At 35.4% G+C, this 25,497-nt stretch overlaps 1 protein-coding gene and 1 non-coding gene across 2 annotated transcripts; both read left to right on the top strand.

The window, feature by feature from the left end:
- The first annotated feature begins 2 nt into the window (after window positions 1–2).
- On the top strand, window positions 3–24,249 carry LOC127839965 (ZZ-type zinc finger-containing protein 3-like). Its single transcript, XM_052368356.1, has 12 exons — window positions 3–101; window positions 9,899–10,044; window positions 15,319–15,613; window positions 16,854–16,970; window positions 18,002–18,125; window positions 18,961–19,081; window positions 19,527–19,623; window positions 20,160–20,255; window positions 21,505–21,681; window positions 22,357–22,485; window positions 23,337–23,437; window positions 24,021–24,249. Exons 3-12 carry the CDS (start codon window positions 15,329–15,331, stop codon window positions 24,184–24,186), a joined length of 1,413 nt encoding a protein of 470 aa, XP_052224316.1. The 5' UTR covers window positions 3–101; window positions 9,899–10,044; window positions 15,319–15,328; the 3' UTR covers window positions 24,187–24,249.
- On the top strand, window positions 11,481–11,562 carry Trnas-uga (transfer RNA serine (anticodon UGA)). The gene has a single exon. It is a non-coding gene; the product is annotated as a tRNA-Ser (tRNA).
- Window positions 24,250–25,497: the final 1,248 nt, after the last annotated feature.

Raw genomic sequence — 25,497 nt, 5'->3', positions numbered from 1 at the left:
CAGTATAACTTTGTATGACACAATATTGTCCTAGTAGTTGTTGAGAAACTCTACATTGCTTCTTTTCATTTTATCGTTAATAGTTGTTCAAAATTCCAAAGGTAAGTGTCCTGGGGTTTGATGTATACATGAAATCGCTCAGTGGGTAGAGGGTATGGAATTATTATTAATGTAAGCTCGGTTGGTAGGTTGTCGGCTCTTTCGGCCCCAAGCTCTTTCGGCCCCGTTTTTTTTCAGGCTTATTCGCCCCAATTTCAGGCTCATTCGGCTCAAGTACTAGGCTTGTTCGGCCCAGTTTTAATTTGAATAAATCGTTGCAAATAAGTTGGTCGATACTCTTTAAAACTATGGAATATTGTTTATAACAGTATTATATTATCTTTATTGAAGATTATTCCATTTGAAAAAAAAATTCTCTTGTCTTTTGCTTCAGGTATGTCGTCGCCGAAATGAGGCGTTATAATAATTGAAATTATTTTGAGGGGTTAACATAGACTACATACGAGAGTCTTAGACGGCTTTAAAAACAAAACAAACTATAAATATACCGGAAAAGCCTAACATTACAACTTGTTTGCATATTTCGTCATTAATTACATTAATAAATAAGGAAAGCTGCACATAACACTTTTGATTTGTGAATTGACACTAATGAACGAAACTGTCATTGTTTCATAGACAATTATCAATTTATTTTCATAAGCAATCAAAGTAACATTTTTACTGTCGCGGAAATGCCTACAATGTGTTTGCAATTTTCATCATAAATTACGTTACAAAAGAAAATAGATTGTACACGTATTGAAATAGGAAAGTAATCGAACGTGAATACCACTTCTTACTTGTATGTCCAGCTTATACCACAAACAGAAACAATATTGAAGTTGTAATAAGGTAATTGCGTTAATTCACGTTTGCATTCTATGTCTCAGTCCTCATTTAAAAAGCATTTTTAGAATCGTTCGCGAGATAAGTAAAAACTTTATTGTTAGTATTTGTTACCTAAAGAATAAATGTATGCATAGTAGGTCGGCTATGATAGATTTTGTTGATGTATATAGATTTGTAGATTTCGTTTTTACTAAAGGCATATATATACATTCGATATGAATTGTTTATTTATTCATGTTGTTAATAGTTTCAATTAATATTCCACATTTTTGTGCGTCAAGAAAGGAATTAAAACAATTTTAATTTTTTTAATGATTGATTATTTCATTTATAATTTCAATTTCATTTCAATTATTTTTTTGCATATTGATAGAACTTAAAAGTTGACAAAAACATTTATCAATTTAATTGCATAAGCAATCATAGAAAAAAAGTTCTTATTGACAGCATACACTTAATTACTACGACCCCGTCTTTCATTATCCAGTGAAGCCATTGACTAGCACCCGCACCAATGCCCGGTTTTATGACCTTTATCAGGTTGTAAAATACATGTGTCACTGGATTAACAAATTAATAAGGCAATAAGATTAATCCTCGTTTGCATTCCATATTGCAGTTCGCATTTGAAAAACATTTTTACAATATTTCGCTAAATAACCGACAAAAAACAACAATTGAAGATAGCAAACAAATACTCATCATTTACACCTTTAATCAAACGCAATATTGAACAAACAAACCGACAATGGATTCAATTAAAAGCCTGCACAATTTAACAATTAAACAATAATGAATTGCATACATTGGTAACAGTTAATAAAACGATAATGGTTTTCACTTAACTTCATTTAATCATCCATAATCAAAAGCAATACAAAGAAACAAACCGACAACACAATATATCATTTTAACACCTTTATTCAATTATAATCAAAATATATTGTCACCAAACGGACGGCTAGCTAATTTAACACCCGCTGTAATCAAATAAGTTTTAAAGAAAAGGTGTGATGAAATGTAGGGCCGAATAAGCCTGGTCGATTTGGGGCCGAATAAGCTTTGGGCCGAATGAGCCTGAAATTTCGGACTGGGTCAAAAAAGCTTTGGGCCGAAAGAGCCTGCGACCGGTTGGTAGAGCGCCATGCCAGGGTCCCAGCCACCGTCTATCACCACCACCACAAATAGATTACCAGCGAAGCGAAAGTTAACAAACAAACCATGGAGTGCAGTCAGTATTTACCTAAAATATCTAATAATAGCTCGCTTCTGGATAACCAGTGCGTGTTAAGCATCTTACAGAAAGATTAATATGTTTAAAAATGTGTATCTATCTTGCAATTCCTATTGATGAAGCGTTATTTACACAAATTTATGACTGCTTGGTACCGGGTTGAAATTTGAACTTCTCGAAGAAACAGCTTTTCTTTCATGATTACAAATGCTTTGCTATCGGGTATGAAGTTGATTTCCTATTCTTATAGGCAATATATACCATCTTAACGCTATTTCTTGTCTTGGTTTGATTATTGTTCGTGGAAATCTATTAAATTAAGATAACTGTAGTGTACGGCGAATAGTTGTTTATGGCAAAAGTCGTGTACGGTGAATAGTTAAAGTCATGTACGGCGAATAGTTGCAGCGTATTGGCCAAAGTTGTCGCAAATTAAAATGATTTTAAGAAAATATTTTTTCAAAGTTCATATATGTTCTTAAAGTCGGACTTTTTCCAGATATAATGATGTATAAATATTAATTTTAAACTATGTTTCCCCCCCCCACGTTAAACGTTACAATGCTGTGAACAGGTAGTCAGCCAAGTTCCAATAATTACACGAGTTGAATATAAATCCTGATTGGAATCCACTTGTAAGTAAATATTTTATCAATTCATCTTGGTTTTGAAACATAACTACAATGAAATACAATAGAATCGTATTAAACTAGAATACGGACTGAACAATGGTCGATCGATTTATTATACCTCCGCATTGATATCTGCCTGATCTATAGAGAATAACAGGTTACGGTCTGATCTTTTTGTAATATATCAGTCAAGGCTTAGAATAATATAACGGCGAGGCTTGCCGAGCTGTTATTTTATTCGCGCCGAGTCTGATATATTACAAAAAGATCAGGCAGTAACCTGTGTTTCTGTTTATGGAAATTTTTTCATTATTTCTTTAAAATCGGGGACGTAGAGGTATGATAAATAGAAAAACAAGATAGTGCCTGATCTTTTTGTAATATATCAGGCTCTGCACAAATAAAACAATGGCTCGGCAAGCCTCGCCGATATATTATTCTAAGCCTTGCCTGATATATTACAAAAAGATCGGGCAGTAACCTGTTATTCTCTATGTAGCAGGTGCCTGTAAAACAAAACATTTTTTTTAAATATCAACAAATCATCAGACGTATTCTATGGCCATAAAGGGTCTCATTGTAAAAAAAATAAGTGTATTCATTTGTTTTATACCAAGATGGTCAGGTATTTGCAAAATTTTCATTTATTTTCCCTTACAAACTCAAAACTATTTGCCGTACACAATTTAATTTTATTTTGCTATACGCCGTACACGTCAGGTTCTATTCGCCGTACACAACGAAGTTTATATTTTAGCCAAACATTTGCATACTAACTTGATTTTTGGGCTGAAGCTGGCAAAAACCGATTGTTTCTATAATTCTATTGGCACACCATTGAAAAATTCGGCAAAATTATTATATTTTCCTCGGACAAAAGGAAAAAAGATGTCCCAATGAACTTAACTTTCTGTACCAGGTAGCTGATGATTGATCTCGAATGTATTAATAAAGAACTCCCAACTACTTACGATATAAGTTTGATATGTCCACTATTAATTCCTCACACAGTTTTTAAAAAACGTTCGCGATAATGGTAAAACTTATTCTGTTCACGAGCACTACCTCTTGCGTGATGTTTAATTTCGCTTCGCTGGTTATCTATTTCCGGTGGTGATGATCCCTTGTCAAATAAAAACGCACTTTTTACCAAAACACACATTTAGCGCACTTAAAAGTGCGTTAATTGTGTGTTTTTTGTTAATATGTGCGTTTTCAGTGATCAAAAGTGCATTTAAGTGCGCTTTTTGTGCGTTTTTTCTTTTCAAGTGCGTTATTTTAGTGAAAAAGTGCGTTTTTTGTGTGTTTTCTTCATCTGTAAGTGCGCTTTTGAGTGTAGATGTGAGCAAAATGTGTGTTTTTTATCTAAGAAGTGCGTCTTTTATTTTGGAAGTGCATTTTTTGTGTGTTTTCTTCATCTGTAAGTGCGCTTTTGAGTGTAGATGTGAGCAAAATGTGTGTTTTTTATCTAAGAAGTGTGTCTTTTATTTAGGAAGTGCGTCTTTTATCTAAGAAGTGTGTTTTAAGGTTTACAGATGTGGGTTTTTTCTCACAAAAGTGCGTTTTTCTATTTTGATGTGCGTCTTTTTTAAGCATAAGTTAGTCTTTTAATTCATAAGTGCGTTTTTATCATATGATCTGTTTTAAAAGGATGTATCTAAAAAGACACATGTTTAACACACTTCTTAAAAAGTGCGTCTTTAACAACCGTTTAGCAAATGTTGTACAGAAATTGAACAAGAAACAAAATTGTTGCAGGCTCTAACAATTTATTTACATCAAATGATTAAACATAGACATATATCTCAGTAACCTGTAATAATATAAGGGGCAGTTTGAATAATTACTGGTTGTCCATATTAACCTGTTTAATGTTTACATACTTTATCATACAATTTCAATGCATACCCTATTGCTTACGTTTTAATCTCAAACATTTCTAAAAATTTCCACCTAAATCAGACTGTGTGTAACTAATTAAAAATATTGAAAGTGTCAAAAGTATTATGTGGGCTTGATAGTATCAATTATATTTCCTCAACATAAATAAGTATTTGAACTTTCTTATACTGATATTTATAACCTAATACAATTAATGTCTACCACATTGACCATAAACATACATTTTAAAAGGCAATTAAAATAATATTTATACTATTAATATTATTTGCTAAAACCATTCAGCATGTTATATTTAAATATTTACAATTAAATATAATGTGTTAAGGGTGCTGTGTATTATTCAATAAATATTTTGGTGTTGAAATGACTGCCTTATCAGTATTTCTCAAATTATGCAATTTTTGGCTTAGACACAGCATGGTATCAGATAAGAGAATAGCATGTCCCTATCAGTCCTCCATCTAAGCCTAACTAAGGGGTGTTGATATACTTTTGATTTGTTCAGGCACCATCTATTTGAGAACCACAGATAGGAAGTTATTTTTTGAAAACAAGCAGCATCAGCAACTGACTTTAAGCTAGAATTAAGACTTATTATTTTAGTGTAAAATGTCTTGAAATACTTTCAGCATGAAGTATTGTGTGATGAAAAAAATGTGTATTTACTACAATGTGTAAATCAACAATAAAGGAGATTAAAAGTGGGTGGTTAAAGACATATAAAGTGATATGGTCTAGTTCAACAACTGCCTGTATTTTTGGAATACTGAAGAACAGTCTGTTGTAACAGGTTTGTATTTTCAATTCTGCATCCCTTTTTTATTTAGTTTATTGAATTAATAATGATCATTATCATATTTATGTATTGTCACTGGGAAATGTAAATGGATGAGTAAATGTAATGCAATTTTAAAGAAAAACAACACCATTTGAATTATTATGGCTGTATTTTATGGTTATTGTCATCTTAAAGTTATTTATACCTATTTTTGGTCATTAATGAACAGATTTTTCCCCCATATTAAATGAGAACTTTTAAATTTAAAGGTTAAACCCCATGGAAAGAATGTGCATCATCGCATCGCCTGCCAAAAAAGGGAGCAAAAAAGAGACTACCTGATGTATGGACTTGAATACCAGGTTTTACCCTGCACAAGCTGGCCGACATGAGGAGAACAGGAGTGGGAAAACCGCGCCCTCTCCTTGACCAAGAAAAGCTGGATTTGTTTAGAGGTAAAACTATACAGGGTACTGGTTATTGCATTTTAAAGGTGTCACACTTCCGACCAGTCCACACAGCAAAATGAGACCACGTATCTTGGTACATTTTTGAACAGTATTTTCTATCAAACGTATTTATTTATGAAAAGCGTTAAGTCACATGTGATCAGGGGATTAAAATTGCAAAATAAACAAGCAAAAACAACAAGCAAACAAACTAGTTTTGATTTAAATTTATAATTTTTATAGCAACGAGATTACCATAACAGCAATATTCAACACTTACATTATAAAATATCTTTCAGGACCTGATCAAATGAGATCATGCACGAGACGCATCGCGCAAAGGCCATGACAGTATAATAGTTGCAAAGAAGTTTGACCGGCTAGTGGCAGACTTGGAGAGAAAGATGAGAGCTGCACTCCGCTGCCTCAAAGAAATGCTGAAAGGCCTTTATTGATATGCATCTTTCTTATGTATATAGCTGTTCATGTGTATATACTGTACATGTTATTATAGTATGCTATTATTTTTTGTTTATTTATAATCAAATTATGTTTATATTTATTTCATCAAATTGCCATTGATATTTAATTACTCATGTATGTTAAAAATGTTGGTGTACATTAAAGTATAAAATTGAATTATCTTGTAATTATTAAAATACACAAATATATATGTTTATATAATTATTTGTTTTTATTGCATATCTGAATTTAAAAAAACTTTTAACAGCATATAATTGAATCAACTGTTAAGGCAAAAGATGCACCTTTAACGCACATGTGTGCTTTTTGTGAGTGCGTTTTTTGCTGCCATTCATTTGCGTAAATTGTGCGTTTTGTGTGGGTTATAACTGCGCTTAACGTGCGTTAAATGTGCGCTTTTTGTGAGTTAAATGTGCGCTTTTTTATTTAAAAAGCGCACATTTAACGCACATAAAAGCGCACATTTAACACACATGTGCGCTTTTATGTGGGTTATAACTGCGCTTTTCGTGAGTTAAATGTGCGCTTTTTAAATAAAAAAGCGCACATTTAACTCACAAAAAGCGCACATTTAATGCAATTAAAAGCGCACATTTTACACACATAAATGGCAGTCAAAAACGCACTTATAAAAAGCGCACGTTTAACGCACATTTAACGCACATAAAAGCGCACTTTAACACACATGTGCGCTTTTATGTGGGTTATAACTGCGCTTTTTGTGAGTTAAATGTGCGCTTTTTAAATAAAAAAAAGCGCACATTTAACTCACAAAAAGCACACATTTAACGCACTTAAAAGCGCACATTTTACACACATACGGTAAATGGTAGTCAAAAACGCACTTATATAAAAAGCGCACGTTTAACGCACATAAAAGCGCACATTGAACACACTTATAAAAAGCACACGTTTAACGCACATTAAGCGCACATTTATCCACAAAAAGCGCACATTTTCTTGTTTGTTTGTTTTTGTTAAAAACTCACTCGGTAAGAAAAAGCGCACAAAAAACGCAGTGCCAATACCGCCACGTTTAACGCACGCAAAACATACGTAAAACGTACATTTCACACACTTTTTTGAGAAGGGGATAGACAGTGCCAGCAGACGTGGGTTCATGCTTTGCACAAAGTCACAAGGCATTCTTTTCCTCTTGGATTTACTTTATTGATATGTTGCTAAGGTGCAATTGTATTACTGCAACTAATGCCACCCCACCTCCACCCCTTACGTCTGCAACTGATGCCATGGTATGGTTATTCAGGTTCTTTTAAAGAAAAGGAATTTAAAAAGCATAAATGGATTATGGATTTTGGAACTGTTCACAGACTTACAAAATTCAATATCTGTGACAATTAAATGTCTTAAGAAGAGTTATTTACTAACAAAACTGTATATTAAATATCCAGCGTTAGATTAAATTTCCATTATTTTAAGGGGTGTTGCTGCAGTTTTGTTGATTTGTTTCAATCAAATAGATTTTGTCTAAAATTTATATTTAAGATATATATATATAAATACTATATGAAAAATGAAATAAAAACATGAGGTCACAGGCCTTGTTTTTATTTTATTCACCATTATATAGCATGTACTTTTTCAATAAAACTGAAAAATCTCTAATTGCATAAAAATAATTAATATTATAACCTATGAAATTGGCAACATGTAGATATTATATAAGCTAAAATACATCCTATACCATTTAATTAAACCACACACTATCAATAAAATGGAGTACACAAGTTAAATTTTAAGAAATTTTTATTTTTTAATTTATGTCGCCCAAAAAAAGCGTCATTGTTTTACTATTGTAACCACATAAATGGAATTAAAAAATTTCTGTCAAATAGAATTCTGCGAAACTGCTCAAATATGTTCATCTACGTATTGTCATCATAAAACACAAATACAAAAAGGGGGTCACCGCACTTTTAACAGATGTTTTTTTTAACAATCCCTACCGTCTAGGTCAAATTTCATAAAATGCAGCAATTAGGCAAAACCCAAGTACCGGTACATAGATTGTTAGAAATATGCATAAACATTTGAAATTGTTTAAATCTTAACTGGGATCACAACAGCTTGCCAAAAGACATTAATAAAAAACAATATTTAATCACAAACATAAGACCATTCAGTATCAAGATCGACCTTAATCATGAATACCTTACATGTACTTGTTCACAAATTTCGGCATGTTTTGATTTTTTTTTTATTAAATGCTTTAACTTGATGAATGTAAACAACAGGACAAACGAGCTCCAGTATAAAACAAGAACGAAATTAAAGAAAGAAAAAAAAGTAAAACAAAGTTAACCCCACCTGGGATCGAACCATTGACAGTTGTATTATGAACCAACTCGGTCATTTCTGATGATACTGATAACAAAATATTGAGTTGTGATAATAGCATCATCGGATTTGCTATAAATATTTCCTCGGTTAAATAAACTGCTGCAACACCCCTTAAATCGTGATGTTGACAATAGATGTTTTTTTCTAAGTTATGGATGAAGCATTTCATTTTTCATGCCCTCTACAATCCAATATTTTAAACATGTTTCATAGTAACAAGAGCTAATAAGCTTGTTAAGTTGTTTTAATACAATTAAAACCTTGCATTTTTATGTCCCCGAAGGAGGGCATATAGTGATCGGACCGTCCGTCCATCTGTCTGTCTGTCTTTCCGTCACACTTTGCGTTAAGGTTTCTCAAAATGCTCATAACTTCTATGTCCCTTGAGATATTACCTTCATATTTGGTATGCATGTGTATATGGACAAGGCCTTTCCATACCCACAAACTTTTGACCCTTGCGACCTTGAAGTTAGGGTCTGTATTTAGCTTTCGAAATCTGCATTTAGGTTTCCAAAAATACTCATAACTTCTATGTCTCTTGAGATATAACCTTCATTTTTGGTGTGCATGAGTATATGAACAAGGCCTTTCCATACGCACAAAAATGTTGACCCCTCTGACCTTGACCTTGAACTTAGGTTCCGCATTTAGGTTTCCAAATCTGCATTTAGGTTTCGAACAATTCTCATAACTTCTATGTCCCTTGAGATATAACCTTCATATTTGGTATGCATGTGTAAATGTACAAGGCCTTTCCATATGCACACAAATTTTGACCCCTCTGACCTTGACCTTGAACTTAGGGTCCGCGTTTAGGTTTCGTAATCTGCGTTTAGGTTTCGAAAAATGCTAATAACTTCTATCAAAGCATTTATAGGGGGCATATGTCATCCTATGGTGACAGCTCTTGTTATTCTATGATTTTTTGGCAAACTGTAGATAATTCAATTTAATTATTAAGATATTTGAGCAACAACAACAAGGCTACAATCAAGCTTTAAGAGAACATTTGGAACTAGTTTCATAGTAATTATATGTTTCATCATTTAATTTCATGTCATACGATGTTCCATTAAGTGTAATATAATTATGGAGGCACTGATGTTCAATACATGTAGTAGTAAGTTAAACTAAAACAAAATGATGCAGATTTCAAATTTTTCAGCTTACGCAATATTGAACACCAAGGTGATGGACACTGGCTCCCTGCTGTACTATCTCATGCTCATCCCAAGCACTCTCATTGTCTTTGTGATTTGTCTATTTCTGCGCTGGATGGGACTGAAGTTTTTCAGACACAACTGACAGAAGGTGAACATAGTGTGAAAGTTATTTGATCTTCTTTATTTGCTTGACTGTTTGTGAGCTTTTTATTAGCTCACCTGTCACGAAGTGACATGGTGAGCTTATGTGACCGTGTGATGTCCGTCGTGCCTGTGTGCGTGTGTGCGTTTGTCAACAATTTGTTTGTGTAGACAGTAGAAGTCACATTTTCATCCAATCTTTATGAAATTTGGTCACAATGTTTATCTTGATGAAATCTGGGTTGGGATTGTATTTGGGTCATCTGGGGTCAAAAACTAGGTCACTTGGTCAAATAATATAAAAACCTTGTGTAGACAATAGAGGTCACAGTTTTCATCCAATCTTTATGAAATTTGGTCAGAATGTTTATCTTGATGAAATCTGAGTTGGGATTGTATTTGGGTCTTTTGGGGTCAAAAACTAGGTCACTAGGTCAAATAACAGAAAAACCCTGTGTAGACAATAGAGGTCACAGTTTTCATCCAATCTTCATGAAATTTGGTCAAAATATTTATCTTGATGAAATCTGGTTTGGGATTGTATTTGGGTCATCTGGGGTCAAAAACTATGTCACTAGGTCAAATAATAGAAAAACCTTGTGTAGACAATAGAGGTCACAGTTTTGATCCAATCTTTATGAAATTTGGCAAGAATGTTTATCTTGATAAAATCTGAGTTAGGATTGTATTCGGGTCATCTGGGGTCAAAAACTAGGTCACTAGGTCAAATAATAGAAAAACCTTGTGTAGACAATAGAGGTCACAGTTTTCATCCAATCTTTATGAAATTTGGTCAGAATGTTTATCTTGATGAAATCTGGGTTGGGATTGTATTTGGGTCATATGGGGTCAAACACTAGGTCAAATAATAGAAAACCTTGTGTAGACAATAGAGGTCACAGTTTTCATCCAATCTTTATGAAATTTGGTCAGAATGTTTATCTTGATGAAATCTGGGTTGGAATTGTATTTGGGTAATATGGGGTCAAACACTAGGTCACTAGGTCAAATAATAGAAAAACCTTGTGTAGACAATAGAGGTCACAGTTTTCATCCAATCTTTATGAAATATGGTCAGAATGTTTATCTTGATGAAATGACTGACTAATGGGGTTGTTTACCCTCGGGACTTCGGTTAGAAACCATTTCCCGAGCACACTGCTTAAGGTAGCGCACCTCTAATGATTTCCCGCGATTTATTTTACGATCATTGCCGATCTTCAATGATCGCTTATTTCCGAGAGATGCATTTTATTGTTTTCAAACTTCCAATTTTGATATATGTTTAACTTATTCATTTAGAATACATTATTTTCAATATAAATATTGACTTTGATCCAATTATCATCTGAAAAATACGATTTCGCGATTTCTTCAAAGATCGAGCGAGCCTTTTTACCTGTTTACTTATGGATATCTAATTAAAAGTTGCACTAATGTGAAGTTGTCGTGGCCGAGTGGTTAAGGCGATGGACTTGAAATCTTTTGGGATCTTCCCGCACAGGTTCGATTCCTGCCGACATCGCATACTTTTTGCGACGCGTTTTATTTCTTTTCTAACGTAATTTGATTTAATATAACACATAAGCTATGTTTATTGTTAAATATGTTGAAAATTGTATGCACATCCTTCAATTTTAAAATTAAAACAACGTTATGGCTAAATTGATTAATTTACTGCTGAAAATACGAATGATGCATGTTGCATTTTTATTTTTATTTCAAAAAGTGAAGGTAAATCTGTCTATTTTTTGGGTATTTTTGCTGTATATAGTGTTTCTATAAAAACTAAGTTTTAAATATAACTAAAATGATACTATTTTGAATTTTATGACACTTTGTTTTTAACCGACCCAATTTTTACTTGGCTGAAATCACTTACATTTCATGGCGCTATTCCATAGATTAAAATTTGTAAAAAATAAATGTCTGTAAAATAATACTTGTTTCATCTTGTTTAAACTTTAAACACCTTTACTGCATATGTACACACCAACTGCATGCCCATATTTGGAAATTTGAATGAATTATGGAACTTTTATATACCCCAGGGGTGAAAATAAACTGGACAAAAGCCGAGCGTAAGGGTGGTTTTGAAAAAATCGGTATATTTTTTTAAAAAGCATGGATAGCCAACCTACAAATTTGCATGTAGTTCAGGGAAATGATGCTGATTAGGAAAATAATTAATTAAATTATATTTGGATATGTGCCCATTAGAGGTGCGCTACCTTAACATAAAACTCAATGTTAAAAAAGCTGAAAACGGCTTTAATATGGTCAGCCCGATTTTACTGGGCTGTACCATTTATAATACAACAATACATTGCAGTGTTGATGCGGTGCTTCAATAAAAATCTATTGGTTTAAAAATATCTGTATTTTAATTATTCAAAAAGCGTTAAAAACGCAGTACTCTATAAAATTAATAAAATATGTCTTGCCTAAAGCTGTTAGAAAGCGGCGTTTTAATTGGTTGACAGTATTTAAAAGCATGGCTCTGATTGGTTATCTCTTTCACGTCCGCGCAAACGCAAGTAGGTCAATCCGTTTTGGGATGAAAAATTTACACAAATAACGATCTTGACGTGGCGTCTGCTCTTGCACGGACGTGAAAGAGATAACCAATCATATTGTTTGCGTCTGCTTTTTTGCACTTTTAAAATGTAAACAAAGCAGAATTTCATTAGGAAATGTATGAAACAAGAAGGAATAATTACATCCATTGATATTTGAATCTATTTGAATTTAATATGATTGGTATATGTTATTAAACCACTATGAAGATGTTATATTAATATTATTGTTATTATTATTATTGTTATATGTATGTTGTTTGTGTTGAAAAGAGAGAGGAGAGGAATAGCCCAATGTTTATAAGTACATGTATTGCTGGTGAAAACACATACTATTTATTATATGTGGTATCATCATAACTAGACCCATTGTTCAGTATTTACTGCAATGGGTTGTTGGAGTCTTGAAACTTTGTGATCTGTGTTTTAAATGTCAAAATCCAAATAGGATTACTTTTAATATAATGTTTATAGAAAAGAAAAGGAATACACGGATGTGTAATATGTTTGTATAACAAAAACAAATAAAAATAATTAAGGATTTTCAGATCACAAAGTGGTTTAACATTGCCACTATGTATTTACATACATAATAAAGTATCAAAATTAGGTGTATATTTAAGGTTTAAATTTAATGACATACAACAAGATCTAGGCAGTGGAAAAATATTACTATGTACAACATTAATTAGTAGGAAAGTTAGAGCCTGGTTCAATAGCTCTCATATGAAAAAAGAATTTGCATGTAGACATGCAGTTGTATTGGAAATTGTAATTGTGTATATATTTATGTATGTGGCTCAATATTAAATGTTTGTAAATGTGGCACAATGTTGAACACTTGCAGACAGGGAATATAGCGTAATGCTCCAACATAAGACCCTGTCTGTATGGAACCTCATGAGAATTGGGCTATGAAGAAGAGACGACCCCCCAGAGTGGCGTTAAGACAATATTTAAAAGGGTTATTAATAATAACCCTTGTAAAATAAGGGTAATGACTTACGTGTCGCCAAACAGTCACCTTTATAGGGCCACATAAAAATTATAAGTAAAACAATGAACTTTACAGTTAAAAATGAGAAAGAACAGATAAATGTATACATAAACGTAGATTATTTTCATTATGTACAGTACTATATGCATTTATTTATATAAAATACAAGTTGCCACCCTGGAGGGTTAAAAGAAGGAGAGATTTGGAAGTGTAGGCTGGTGTGGGTTGGGAATAAACCAGCAGGGTCATTACCACTAGGTTGGACTAAGGGAGGTAATTATGGAGGTAGAGTCTACAATGGTTGTTTCCCATGGACCAGAGGGAGTGCACGGTAGATGAAGAATAGTATGAAAACATTTGAAGGAAATTACATCAGTGTGATATAAAATTGGTAAAAAGGCCAATTAATACCTCAATGCAAGCAAAACCCCACAAAATGCTCTTATCCAATCAATATTATTTAAATATAGGGGATAACAAAAGAGAAAATAGTACAAAAGTACCTTATCTGCTATAAAGAATAGCAATTTAATACAAAATAAAGGGAATTTGCTATATAAAATAGCAATTTGACACACAAATAGGGAAATTTGTTATATAAAATAGCAATTTTATTAAGAATTAAGGGAATACAAGGTACAACAATTGTATTTGGGTCATATGGGGTCAAACACTAGGTCAAATAATAGAAAAACCTTGTGTAGACAATAGAGGTCACAGTTTTCATCCAATCTTTATGAAATTTGGTCAGAATGTTTATCTTGATGAAATCTTGATTGGGATTGTATTTGGGTCATATACGGTCAAACACTAGGTCACTAGGTCAAATCATAGAAAAACCTTGTGTAGACAAACAAGGTCACATTTTTTATAAGATCTTAATGAAATATGGTCAGAATGTTTGTCGTGTAAAAATCTGGGTTGGGATCAAATTTGGGTCATCTAGGGTCAAATAACTAGGTCACTAGGTCAAAGTAAAAAAATTAATTGTGTAGACAGTAGAGGTCACTGTTTTCATCCAAACATAATAAAATTTGGTCAGAATGTTAATCTTGATGAAATCTGGGTTGGGATTGTATTTGGGTCATCTGGGGTCAAAAACTAGGTCACCAGGTCAAATCATAGAAAATCATTGTGTAGACAATAGAAGTCATAGTTTTCATTTGATCTTAATGAAATATGATCAGAATGTTTATCTTGATAATATCTGATATTGGATCGTATATGGGTCATCTGGGGTCAAAAATTAGGTCACCGGGCCAATTCTAGTAAAACCTTGTTTGTCAGAATGTATTAATGGATGAAATCTGGCTTGGGATTGCATATGGGTCTGATAGAATTTAAGTTGGTGTAGCAAGGTTAGTCAGGTGAGCGATTCAGGGCCATCATGGCCCTCTTGTTGACAATTTTGGTAAAATGTTATTCTTTTAACCGTGGAGAGGGCCCTTTATAATTTGTTACTGTTGCTACCTTTTTCTGTCCCTTTGTGGTATCAGATCTTTTAATTGGAGTAATCTATAATATAAAATGTATTGCCAAATACTATTGTATTTTATTTAAATATAATCTAAGACAGTGAGAGCTTTTAACAATGGCCACACCATTAATTAATGACATGTTTTAGACAGGAAGTTTATGTTTGTTTCATTCATGTTCTAACAAAACATTTTATCCACTTGTACTTACTTTTTCCAATTAAATATTGCAGGACCATCAAAATGGCTTTGGTTGCCGAAGACATAAGCAACTCACCTAGCGTGAGGCTTGACCAATCAGAAAGCAGCTTTCATGCAATGGACCAATCTGAATCAGACTCACTCCTGACTGACCAATCAGATTTCAGTTTGTTTAAAAATCCGGCCAATCAGGATGCAGACTCAGACACACCTGATGATGAGAAGGAGACCTACTACTTTGAATCAGACCATGTGGCCTTGAGAGGAAACCATGACTACCAGGTGTTACTGAAGACCATTGCTCTTCTAGAAGCTCAGAGAATACAGGTATTGTAAACATATGAGCCTCATTCTGGGAAAACTGGGCTTAATGCATGTGCGTTAAGAGTTTTCAAGACAGGCTGGGAGAACACTTTTATGAAATTTTTTGTTTAACGGTTGTCTCTTCTAACCATAAATCAAGTTAAGTTGAAAAGTGTTGTTCCTGTGTAGATTGCAAATGCTGATCCTTGACAATACTTTACACACATATCATGGTGTAACATTATCATATTGACAAATTGCCAGAATGCCACATGTTTCGCAATTGAAGAATTACTCACTTAAATAAAAAGAATTTCCAGTTTCAAATCATAGAACAAACAAATACAGGGGTATTATTATAAGTGAATATCCTGTTTAGTGGTTAAGGTGTCATAGTAGAAGTGCTGAAGTTTGAAACCACGAGTAGTAATCTTGTATTTAAACACTTCATTCCTAAATTTTTTTGTCAACACAAAGTCAGTAAGTAAAAGTTTTACCTGTGTGATAACAGGTTTTGCATTCTTAATTTTCTAACAGGAACATGTTTAAATCATTTTTACAATGCACATGCTTTCATTAGGAGGTTAAGGAGAAAGCAGCAGATATTAAATTCGCTCATGATAAGATAAGATAATATTTCTTTATTTGTTGAAATAGAGAATAATAGGTTAGTGTTGATTATAGATCAGGTTTATCATGCGAGGCTTAGAAAACAAAAAGCACGAGCCTTGGCGAGTACTTTTTCGTTTTCGTGCCGAGCATGATAAACCTGATCTATAATCAACACTAATCTATTATTCTATTTATCCCACTTTATATTTTGTAAACCTTTTTATTTAAACAAAATTTGTTTGACTTGATAATTTCGCTGGATTTATGACGTCATTTCGTCAAAATATTGACGTCATTTCCTGCCATTGATTATAGATGATATTTAATCAATGGGGCTTTAATCAACCGAAATCGCTGTTAAAGTGGGATAAAATATGTTACATATTTCAAGATTTTGAACTTACACCTTGGTTGGATGAACTCAGAACCCGCTCACTATTTTTTGGCATATGAATTAGTTCTGTTTTTAGTCTCCTGAACAATTCTTTGTTTTTCTTCCCAACCTATATAAGTTTTGAATAACAAATACTCCATTTCCATACTTGTTTTTACATTGCCTTTATTGTGTGTTTTTATTTAATTGACATAAATTTGAAACTGCAAAATGTGGTATCATTCAAATCATGTTTGTATTAACACTTGAGTCATTTAGGCTGTGAAGGACCTTGACCTGCTGTATGAAGGTCGTCAGGCAGCCCTCTCAGACCCCATACAGTTTGTACAAAAACTGCAGAAGGGCATCGACCTCAACCTGCCCAGGCCTCAGAAGGTTCAAATATAAGCCACCCTCTGGGAACATGGGGCTTAAAGCATGTGTGTTAAGTGTCGTCCATGATTAGGCTGTGCAGTCTGGGAGACACTTTCCAATTACTAGTTTAAATGAAGTCTCTTTCTAAAAGACAATTCAATGTAGGCTAAAAGTGTTGTCCTTGATGAGCATGTGCAGGCTGCACTGGGACATCACTTTAGGCACATGCATTAAGCCCCATTTTCCTAGAGCAAGGATCATTTACTTTATTGGTTTCCTTTGCATGCTGGGAAGTTTGTTGTCTGCTAAAATGTCGTCTGCTGAATTTCTTAAATTAGCATTTTCTTCGATTTTTTTCAAAGAATACTATCAGAATAGTAAAAAGTTTGGATCCTGATGAGACGCCAAGTTCTGTGGCGTCTCATCTGGATCCAAACTGTTTGCAAAGACCTTCAAAATTCGGTTCCAGCACTGAAAGAGTTAAAAGATGTTCACTATAATATGCTATTTACTAGTAAATGAAATGGAACATGAAAAGTAGTGTGCTATAATGTTATTGTAATGACAAAAGTTTAACTAGCACTGAAGTAAATATTTTATTTCCCTTATTTAAATTGCAAAGGACCTATTCCAAATGTTATGCTTATAATTTTCTTCCAAATTTAAATGAAAACAACTATTTCTAATTGATAATATTCTAAAATGTTTAGTGCCAGCTTAATGCATACCAGTTATTAAGGCCCAGTCTTGTCTTTGTAATGGTACTAACCATTTACTAACCAGAAAACTGTGGGTATTTTAAGATTAGCATGAAGTGTGTGCCTCTTCATTCATGGGAGATCCTTTATTTACGCTGTGGTAGTTTGCAGGCCTAAATGGCTTATAGACTGACTTTAAAAATATATTTGCTTCTGGTCCATGCACCATTTATAAAATACCTGTAAATTCTGTCCTTGATTCACTTGTGCATTAAATTATACTACTGGTTCACCAAGAAAATGCAGATTGTTGATGTTGACACTGCTGAGTTAAACATGACCATGCTGTCACAGATTGCAGAGCTGCCCCATATCAGCTGGGAGAAATACACAAGTACGCTGGACTTCTCAACGTTCGGCAGCCATCGTCACATGACCAGACTGAAGAAGCAGCTCACAGACGGGAATGTCCCCCCAGGTGTGTGCCGGGCAGCTTATTACCACAAAAAAGTTTTTTCATGACCATTTTATATTTGAGTCGTGCTCTGCGAAAAGGGGGTTTAATGCATGTGCGTAAAGTATCGTCCCAGATTAGCCTGCGCAGTCCGCACAGGCTAACCAGGGACTTCACTTTCCGCCAAAAGTGGTATTTTGCTAAGAAGAGACTTAAAAGAAAAATATTAAACAGGAAAGTGTCGTCCCTGATTAGCCTGTGCAGAATACACAGGCTATCTAGGAGGACACTTAAGCACATGCATAAAACCCCCTTTTCACAGAGCACGGCGAATTTATATCAGAAGCTCTTAATTCATTTGTTTTTAACAGTAAAAGTAGGTAATGAGACAAATCAAAGGACTTTTTAAAAAATGGGTCTTTATAGTGGGGTGGTCTCTAGATAGAGGTTTGGCTGTACAACAAATAAGTACATCTACATGTATATATGTCAGTTGTGCATGTGCAGGTATCAATACAATAGATACATGTAAAGAAAAATATATCACTGTATCTATTTATATTCAGATGTTCACAACTGTTACAAACTATAATATTAAGAAAAGTATCAACTATTTCATCATTGTTATCATTATATATTTTCATCTATATACATTCATTACTCTTGATTGCGTTTTCATCATGTTCTCATAGCAAACTAGGAAGACAAACAATAATAATAATAATCCTCATTATCAATTTGCTTCATATTGCATCATAATCATCACCAGCATCATGATTGACAATATTTGATACAGTATTAAATAAACATGTAGTTTGTAATCATTCATGCAATGTCTATGCCCTGTATTCTTAAACAGAGGAGGTCAAGATGGTATCTGCAACCCAGGATGTGGAGGGGGCGGTGATCCGGGGCCGTGTTAAGACCGAGGAGAAGCCGCAGACTTTCAACCAGTTGTGGACCACTGAGGAGCAGAAACGGTAGGTAGTGGGGGTGAGAAGAATATTTTTTTGCAAGGAAACAGATAAATATTGTCTCAGTTCAAAAGTGCTTGTTGCATATGGAATTTTCTCGTATATCTCACCTCCAACAAAAATGACCATATCCGATTGGCTTAGAGCGGTCACGTGCTCATGGTGTTTTTTCCATATATCCCAAGTAATTTCCATACACCCTGAGTAATTGAGTAGTCGGTTGAGATATAATCGTTACACAGTTAGTAACTGATGGTGTATGGGATATACACCCTCAGTACTTTCATACCATAGAATGAGTTACTTTTACTAGCACAGTGGGCATTTTACTAACTTCTCATTATTTTGGAAGCATCAAGAACACCAGATTGACATTTTTTAATATTTATCATCCTGAATAAACTAGCTTTGCATCAAGAAAATGAACTTATATCGATGGGTGTGTTTTCAGCTTGGAAGAGCTACTGATACAGTTTCCTCCAGAGGAAATAGAGGCTAGGAGATTTCAGAAGATAGCAGCTGCCCTTGGCAACCGCACTACGCTGCAGGTTGGTCCTGAGAGTTTGTGGTTCTTTGTTGAATCACTGAGGTTACATTCATGCCTGCATATTGGGATATTGCTATTGCATGTTATTAAGGCAAAAACATGTCTTTACCCCAGTTTAAGGGAACTTTATTTATAAAAAATTGGCCTTTGAATAATTGATACAATTTGTGGGTTACCTCTGTATGGATCCAAGAAATTCTTTTAATAATAAATTGCATTTGTATGTTTGATTATACCTACCATGGTCTAATGTGTTTGTGAGCTTGATTCTAACAGGACTAGTCTTCAAATGCTCATTCTCAAGACACGATACACTGGTTCTACTCAGGAAATTGACATATTGTTATTATAATATATTCCCTATGCTTTAAAAAAATCTTTAAATCACAACTGAAGTTAATATCAATAATGACACAGAAATGTGTATACATGTACTGACTCAAAGCATTGAAAATGTTTAACAACTAAGTTCGTTATTATATTTTATGATTAAAAATACGCAAGTTTTAAGAGTGGTTTTTTTTTGCTGGTGGTCAGGTTCAGAGTCGAGTGCAGAAGTACTTCATCAAGCTTGCAAAGGCGGGGCTTCCCATCCCTGGAAGGATGCCAAGCACCATAAATCTCAAGAAGAAGGTTGGTGGTCCCTCCTATGAGTAACGTTATGAGAAAAACTCTCTTAATGTTTGTGCCTCAAGTGTTGTCCTGGACCAGCCTCTGCAGTTTTCTTAGGCTAATCAAGGACAACACTTTCTGCTTTAATTGAATGTTTTGTTTGAATGAATTGTCTTCTAAATGAATATCCAGCTCAGCCTAATCTGGGACAAAACTTTAAGCCCATGCATTAAGCCCCATTTCCCCCAGTGAGACTAATATCAGTATCAGTGTCTGAGGAGGCTGATGTGAGCACAGGATCTTCAATCTGGTGTATCTTGTGTTTGAATCCCAGCCTTACCACAACTCGTGCGTACATTGTCCTAAAAAACTTCCACAGACATTTTTGCCCTCAATCTGGTTCATGTACAGAAGTTTCCATGCAATAAAACACACAACAACTGCAATACTTTAATCAAAAGTAGAGGGATTATGGTCTTTAGAAAGTTTTTCATTGTGTACACCTTGTGGTGGTTAAGCCCTACATCTCCTATGCTTGCACAGGTAATATGTCACTTGGTTAAGTGGCCATTGTTGTATGAATGAAATCTATTAAATACAGCTAATAATCCTAACAACGAACGGTATAAGTAATTCTTTTGAAGTTATAAAATAATTCCATATATTTGCATTTGGTCAACAGAGCAGATTATTTAATTATTTAATGAACTAATAATACCACCTGTTTTTACAATATTTCCCATTGACAATACCACCTGTTTTTACAATATTTCCCATTGACAATACCGTCTGTTTTTACAATAGTTCCCATTTACCATACCACCTGTGTTTACAATATTTCCCATTGACATTACCACCTGTTTTTTTCAATATTTCCCCTTGACGACACCACCTGTTTTTACAATATTTCCCATTGACAATACCACCTGTTTTTACAATATTTCCCTCTGACAATACCACCTGTTTTTGCAATATTTCCCATTGACAATACCACCTGTTTTTACAATATTTCCCATTGACGATACCACCTGTTTTTACAATATTTGCCATTGACAATACCACCTGTTTTTACAATATTTCCCATTGACATTACTACCTGTTTTTACAATATTTCCCATTGCCAATGCCACCTGTTTTTACAATATTTCCCATTGACAATACCACCTGTTTTTACAATATTTCCCATTGACAATACCACCTGTTTTAACACTATTTTCCATTTACAATACCACCTGTTTTTACACTGTTTCTCATTGCCGTGTGTGTGCAGGTTGGTAGCCATCGTCACCACCGCTACAACAGGATGTACTACAACTCCACCTTCCTTGCCTCTGTCACTCCACCGGTGTTCATGACAGACAACGATGATGAGAACTCCCAGAGCTACGAGGGCAGTGTCACCTCTGGCACTGAGAACTGGGATGCCATGGCAGACGAGGACTTCTCTGTGAGTCTAGTGTTCTTATTAAGATCAACCTGAGGCCCGATAATACCCATTTCAGTATCTTTTATGGAGCAAAAAACATTTTGGTGATTGGTTCTTAACTTTCAAGTTTTTTTGTATCCATTATTTAACAGTGTTAGTACATATTAAATTAAAGGGGAACATGGACACCATTTTAACATGGGTTGATTATTTATTAATTTGTGTCAGTGTAGCTCACATGATATTAAAAACTTAGCAGATTTAAACATCATAAGGTGTTTGGTGGTGGGAAAGAGTAGGAAACTTGGGAAACCATACAATCAACATTGCAGGAGTATATATTTGTATTTCTTAAGGTTAGAGTAGGCTGTTATTATTGCTTATATCATTTCCCGACTACCAGTTGCAAGGGAAGGCAGGGGTGGGGCTATTTTGGAATCACTTTGTTCCCTTTTATCAGTCGGTGGGTCTCATACTGTCGGTTGATTTCTCCAGGCATGCCATTTATTAAAGCACAGTGAATCATTGGTTCAAAATTAGGAGAACACAAATATTTAGGATGGAGTTTCCTATCATTATGGCCTTGTTGTTATTTGTTAAAGAAGAATGTTCTAATGTTCTTTTGATGTATCGTGTATGTCATTTATATGGCTCAGCATGTATGAATAAAAGCTTGTCAATGCGTGTGCCCCCCAGGATGACGAAGAGTTTCCGTTAGAGTTTAGAGGAACAGAGGAATACCAGGAGCTGCTGAGGCTGAAACAGCTGAGGAACAGAAAGATCAGGCAGAGTGCTGAGAACATGACGGAACATGTCGGATTCAAGGTAATAAATACTGTAACGCTGTGTGTCTATTCAAGGTAATACAGAACAGGACGGAACATGTCGGATTTAAGGTAATAAATAATGTGACGCTTCGTGTCAAATTAAAGGTAATAGAGAACATGACGGAACATGTCAGATTCAAGGTATTAAATAATGTGAAGCTTCGTGTCAAATTCAATGTTATAGGGAACATGACAGAACTAGTCGTATTTAAGGTATTTAATAATGTGACACTTTGTATCGAATTCAAGGTAATAGAGAACATGACAGAACATGTCAGATTCAAGGTAATAAATAATGTCTAGTCTAGATATATGCTGGCCACATATGTCGTAAGACACATTTTTGCATGACATGGGTCATAAATACATGCGTTTTTATATAGACATTCATTTAAAACAATGCAATAGTAGCCCTTTAAAACAAAATAATAGCAGCCTAATAAAGAAACAGTGTAAATGTATCAATGAAATTTTATCTGCGAGAACAATATGGGATACAATTTAAGCTGTTTATTTTAATAAAACTCAGGCTAATTTTTGCCCTTATGTACATTTACACAGGAATAATGATATAGGGTAATGACTTAATCCTTTTCCACTCAGCTACACACATTAACATGTTTGTAGTCCCTAAGAAAATCATATTAAATATATACGTACTTTCTTATTAGATTCCTGTTCAAAAGGCTTCATCTCCAACCCTAAGATACTGATACCTGAGCAGCAAACAGCACACAACCTGAACAGACTGCGTGTTACTTGCACGTTGTTCTGGTTTTATGCTGTTTGCTTATAGCCATTTTCACTGTGCTTCTGAGCGCAAAATATTTAAGATGACGACTGTTTCAGTGCGACAGATGCGAGTGTGAGCCTATAGTTGGTACTCGCTGGCACTGCATGGATTGCCCGCCAGACCTCGCAGTGGACTTCTGTGATGAGTGTGTCGACAGGTAAGGCCAATATATCGAGCTTGGTTCTGGGAAAGCTCTGCGAATTGCATGTGCAGGAAGTGTTGTCCCAGATTAGCCTGAGCAGTTTGCAAGGCTTATCTGGGACATTTCTTTTCGTCTACACTGGATTGGCATTTAGAAGAGACTCCCTCTAAACAGAAGACTCCATATCAATCGAAAGGGTTTTTCTGATTATCCTGTGCAGACCTCTCAGGCTTATCTGGGATTACATTTTATGCACATGTTTAAGCCCAGTTTTCGTAGAACAAAGCTCATATAATAAATATAACCTTCTTCAAAATGGTAACCACTTTAAAAATTTTAGTACTCCTACTTCAAATCAATTCCGAATAAAAAAATAGGTTGTATATATTGTTTCTGTTGTCATCAAATCCATGTCCTTCAAGCAAGTCTTTTGATAAAAACAAAAAAACAATGTGATGTTAATAGTATTTTGAAACAGTTTTAATAACATATGTTTCAGTTAAAACTTGATGAACACTTTTGTGTTGTGATGTTAGCTGATAAATGTTGAGTATCGTGTGATTGGTGAAAATATCATCTCCTACTTCTCTGTTTCCAGTGGTTATGAGTCTTCCATGCACAACTCCAGTCACAGGTTGAAGCCCAAGAGGTCTCTGGAAGGTGCGGACTCTGGGTTCCGTGACACGGACTACATGGGGTTCCTACCTGGAGGCTCATCTACCGGGTACAACTATCTGGACCCCAACTACATGCCTGCTAGCTGAACCCTGGACCCCAACTACATGCCTGCTAGCTGAACCCTTGACCCCAACTACATGCCTGCTAGCTGAACCATGGATCCCATTTACATGCCTTCAAGCTGAACCCTGGACCCTAACTACATGCCCACTAGCTTAACCCTGAACCCCAACTACATGCCTGCTAGCTGAACCCTGGACCCCAACTTCATGCCCACTAGCTTAACCCTGGACCCCAACTACATGCCTGCTAGCTGAACCCTGGACCCCAACTACATGCCTGCTAGCTCAACCCTGGACCCCAACTACATGCCTGCTAGCTGAACCCTGGACCCCAACTACATGCCTGCTAGCTGAACCCTAGACCCCAACTACATGCCTGCTAGCTGAACCCTGGACCCCAACTACATGCCTGCTAGCTTAACCCTGGACCCCAACTACATGCCTGCTAGCTTAACCCTGGACCCCAACTACATGCCTACTAGCTGAACCCTAGACCCCAACTACATGCCTGCTAGCTGAACCCTGGACCCCAACTACATGCCTGCTAGCTGAACCCTGGACCCCAACTACATGCCTGCTAGCTTAACCCTGGACTCCAACTACATGCCTGCTAGCTGAACCCTGGACCCAACTACATGCCTGCTAGCTGAACCCTGGACCCAAACTACATGCCCGCTAGCTGAACCCTGAACCCGAACTAAATGCCTGCTAGCTGAACCCTGGACCCCAAGTACAGTCCTGCTAGCTGAATCCTGGACCCTAACTACATGCCTGCTAGCTGAACCCTGGACCCTAACTACATGCCTGCTAGCTGAACCCCAACTACATGTCTGCTAGCTGAACCCTGGACCCCAACCACATGCCTGCTAGCTGAACCCTGGATCCTAACTACATGCCTGCTAGCTGAACCCTAGACCCTAACTACATGCCTGCTAGCTGAACCCTGGACCCCAACTACATGACTGCTAGCTGAACCCTGGACCCCAACTACCCACCTGCTAGCTGAACCCTAGACCCTAACTACATGCCTGCTAGCTGAACCCTGGACCCCAACTACACGCCTGCTACCTGAACCCTGGACCCCAACAACATGACCGCTAGCTGAACCCTGGACCCAAACTACATGCCTGCTAGCTGAACCCTGCACCCCAACTACATGCCTGTTAGCTGAACACTGGACCCCAACTACATGCCTGCTAGCTGAACCCTGGACCCCAAATACATGCCTGCTGGCTGAACCCTGGACCCCAACTACATGTCTGCTAGCTGAACATGCAGTGCTAGAACCTTCACAACTAGCTGACCTTTAATGATGAAAACGTGTATTAAGAACAC

The sequence above is a fragment of the Dreissena polymorpha genome, chromosome 7, assembly GCF_020536995.1.
Source record: "Dreissena polymorpha isolate Duluth1 chromosome 7, UMN_Dpol_1.0, whole genome shotgun sequence".
Classification (NCBI taxonomy): Eukaryota; Metazoa; Mollusca; class Bivalvia; order Myida; family Dreissenidae; genus Dreissena; species Dreissena polymorpha.
This window is presented reverse-complemented; position numbering and strand designations above follow the sequence as displayed.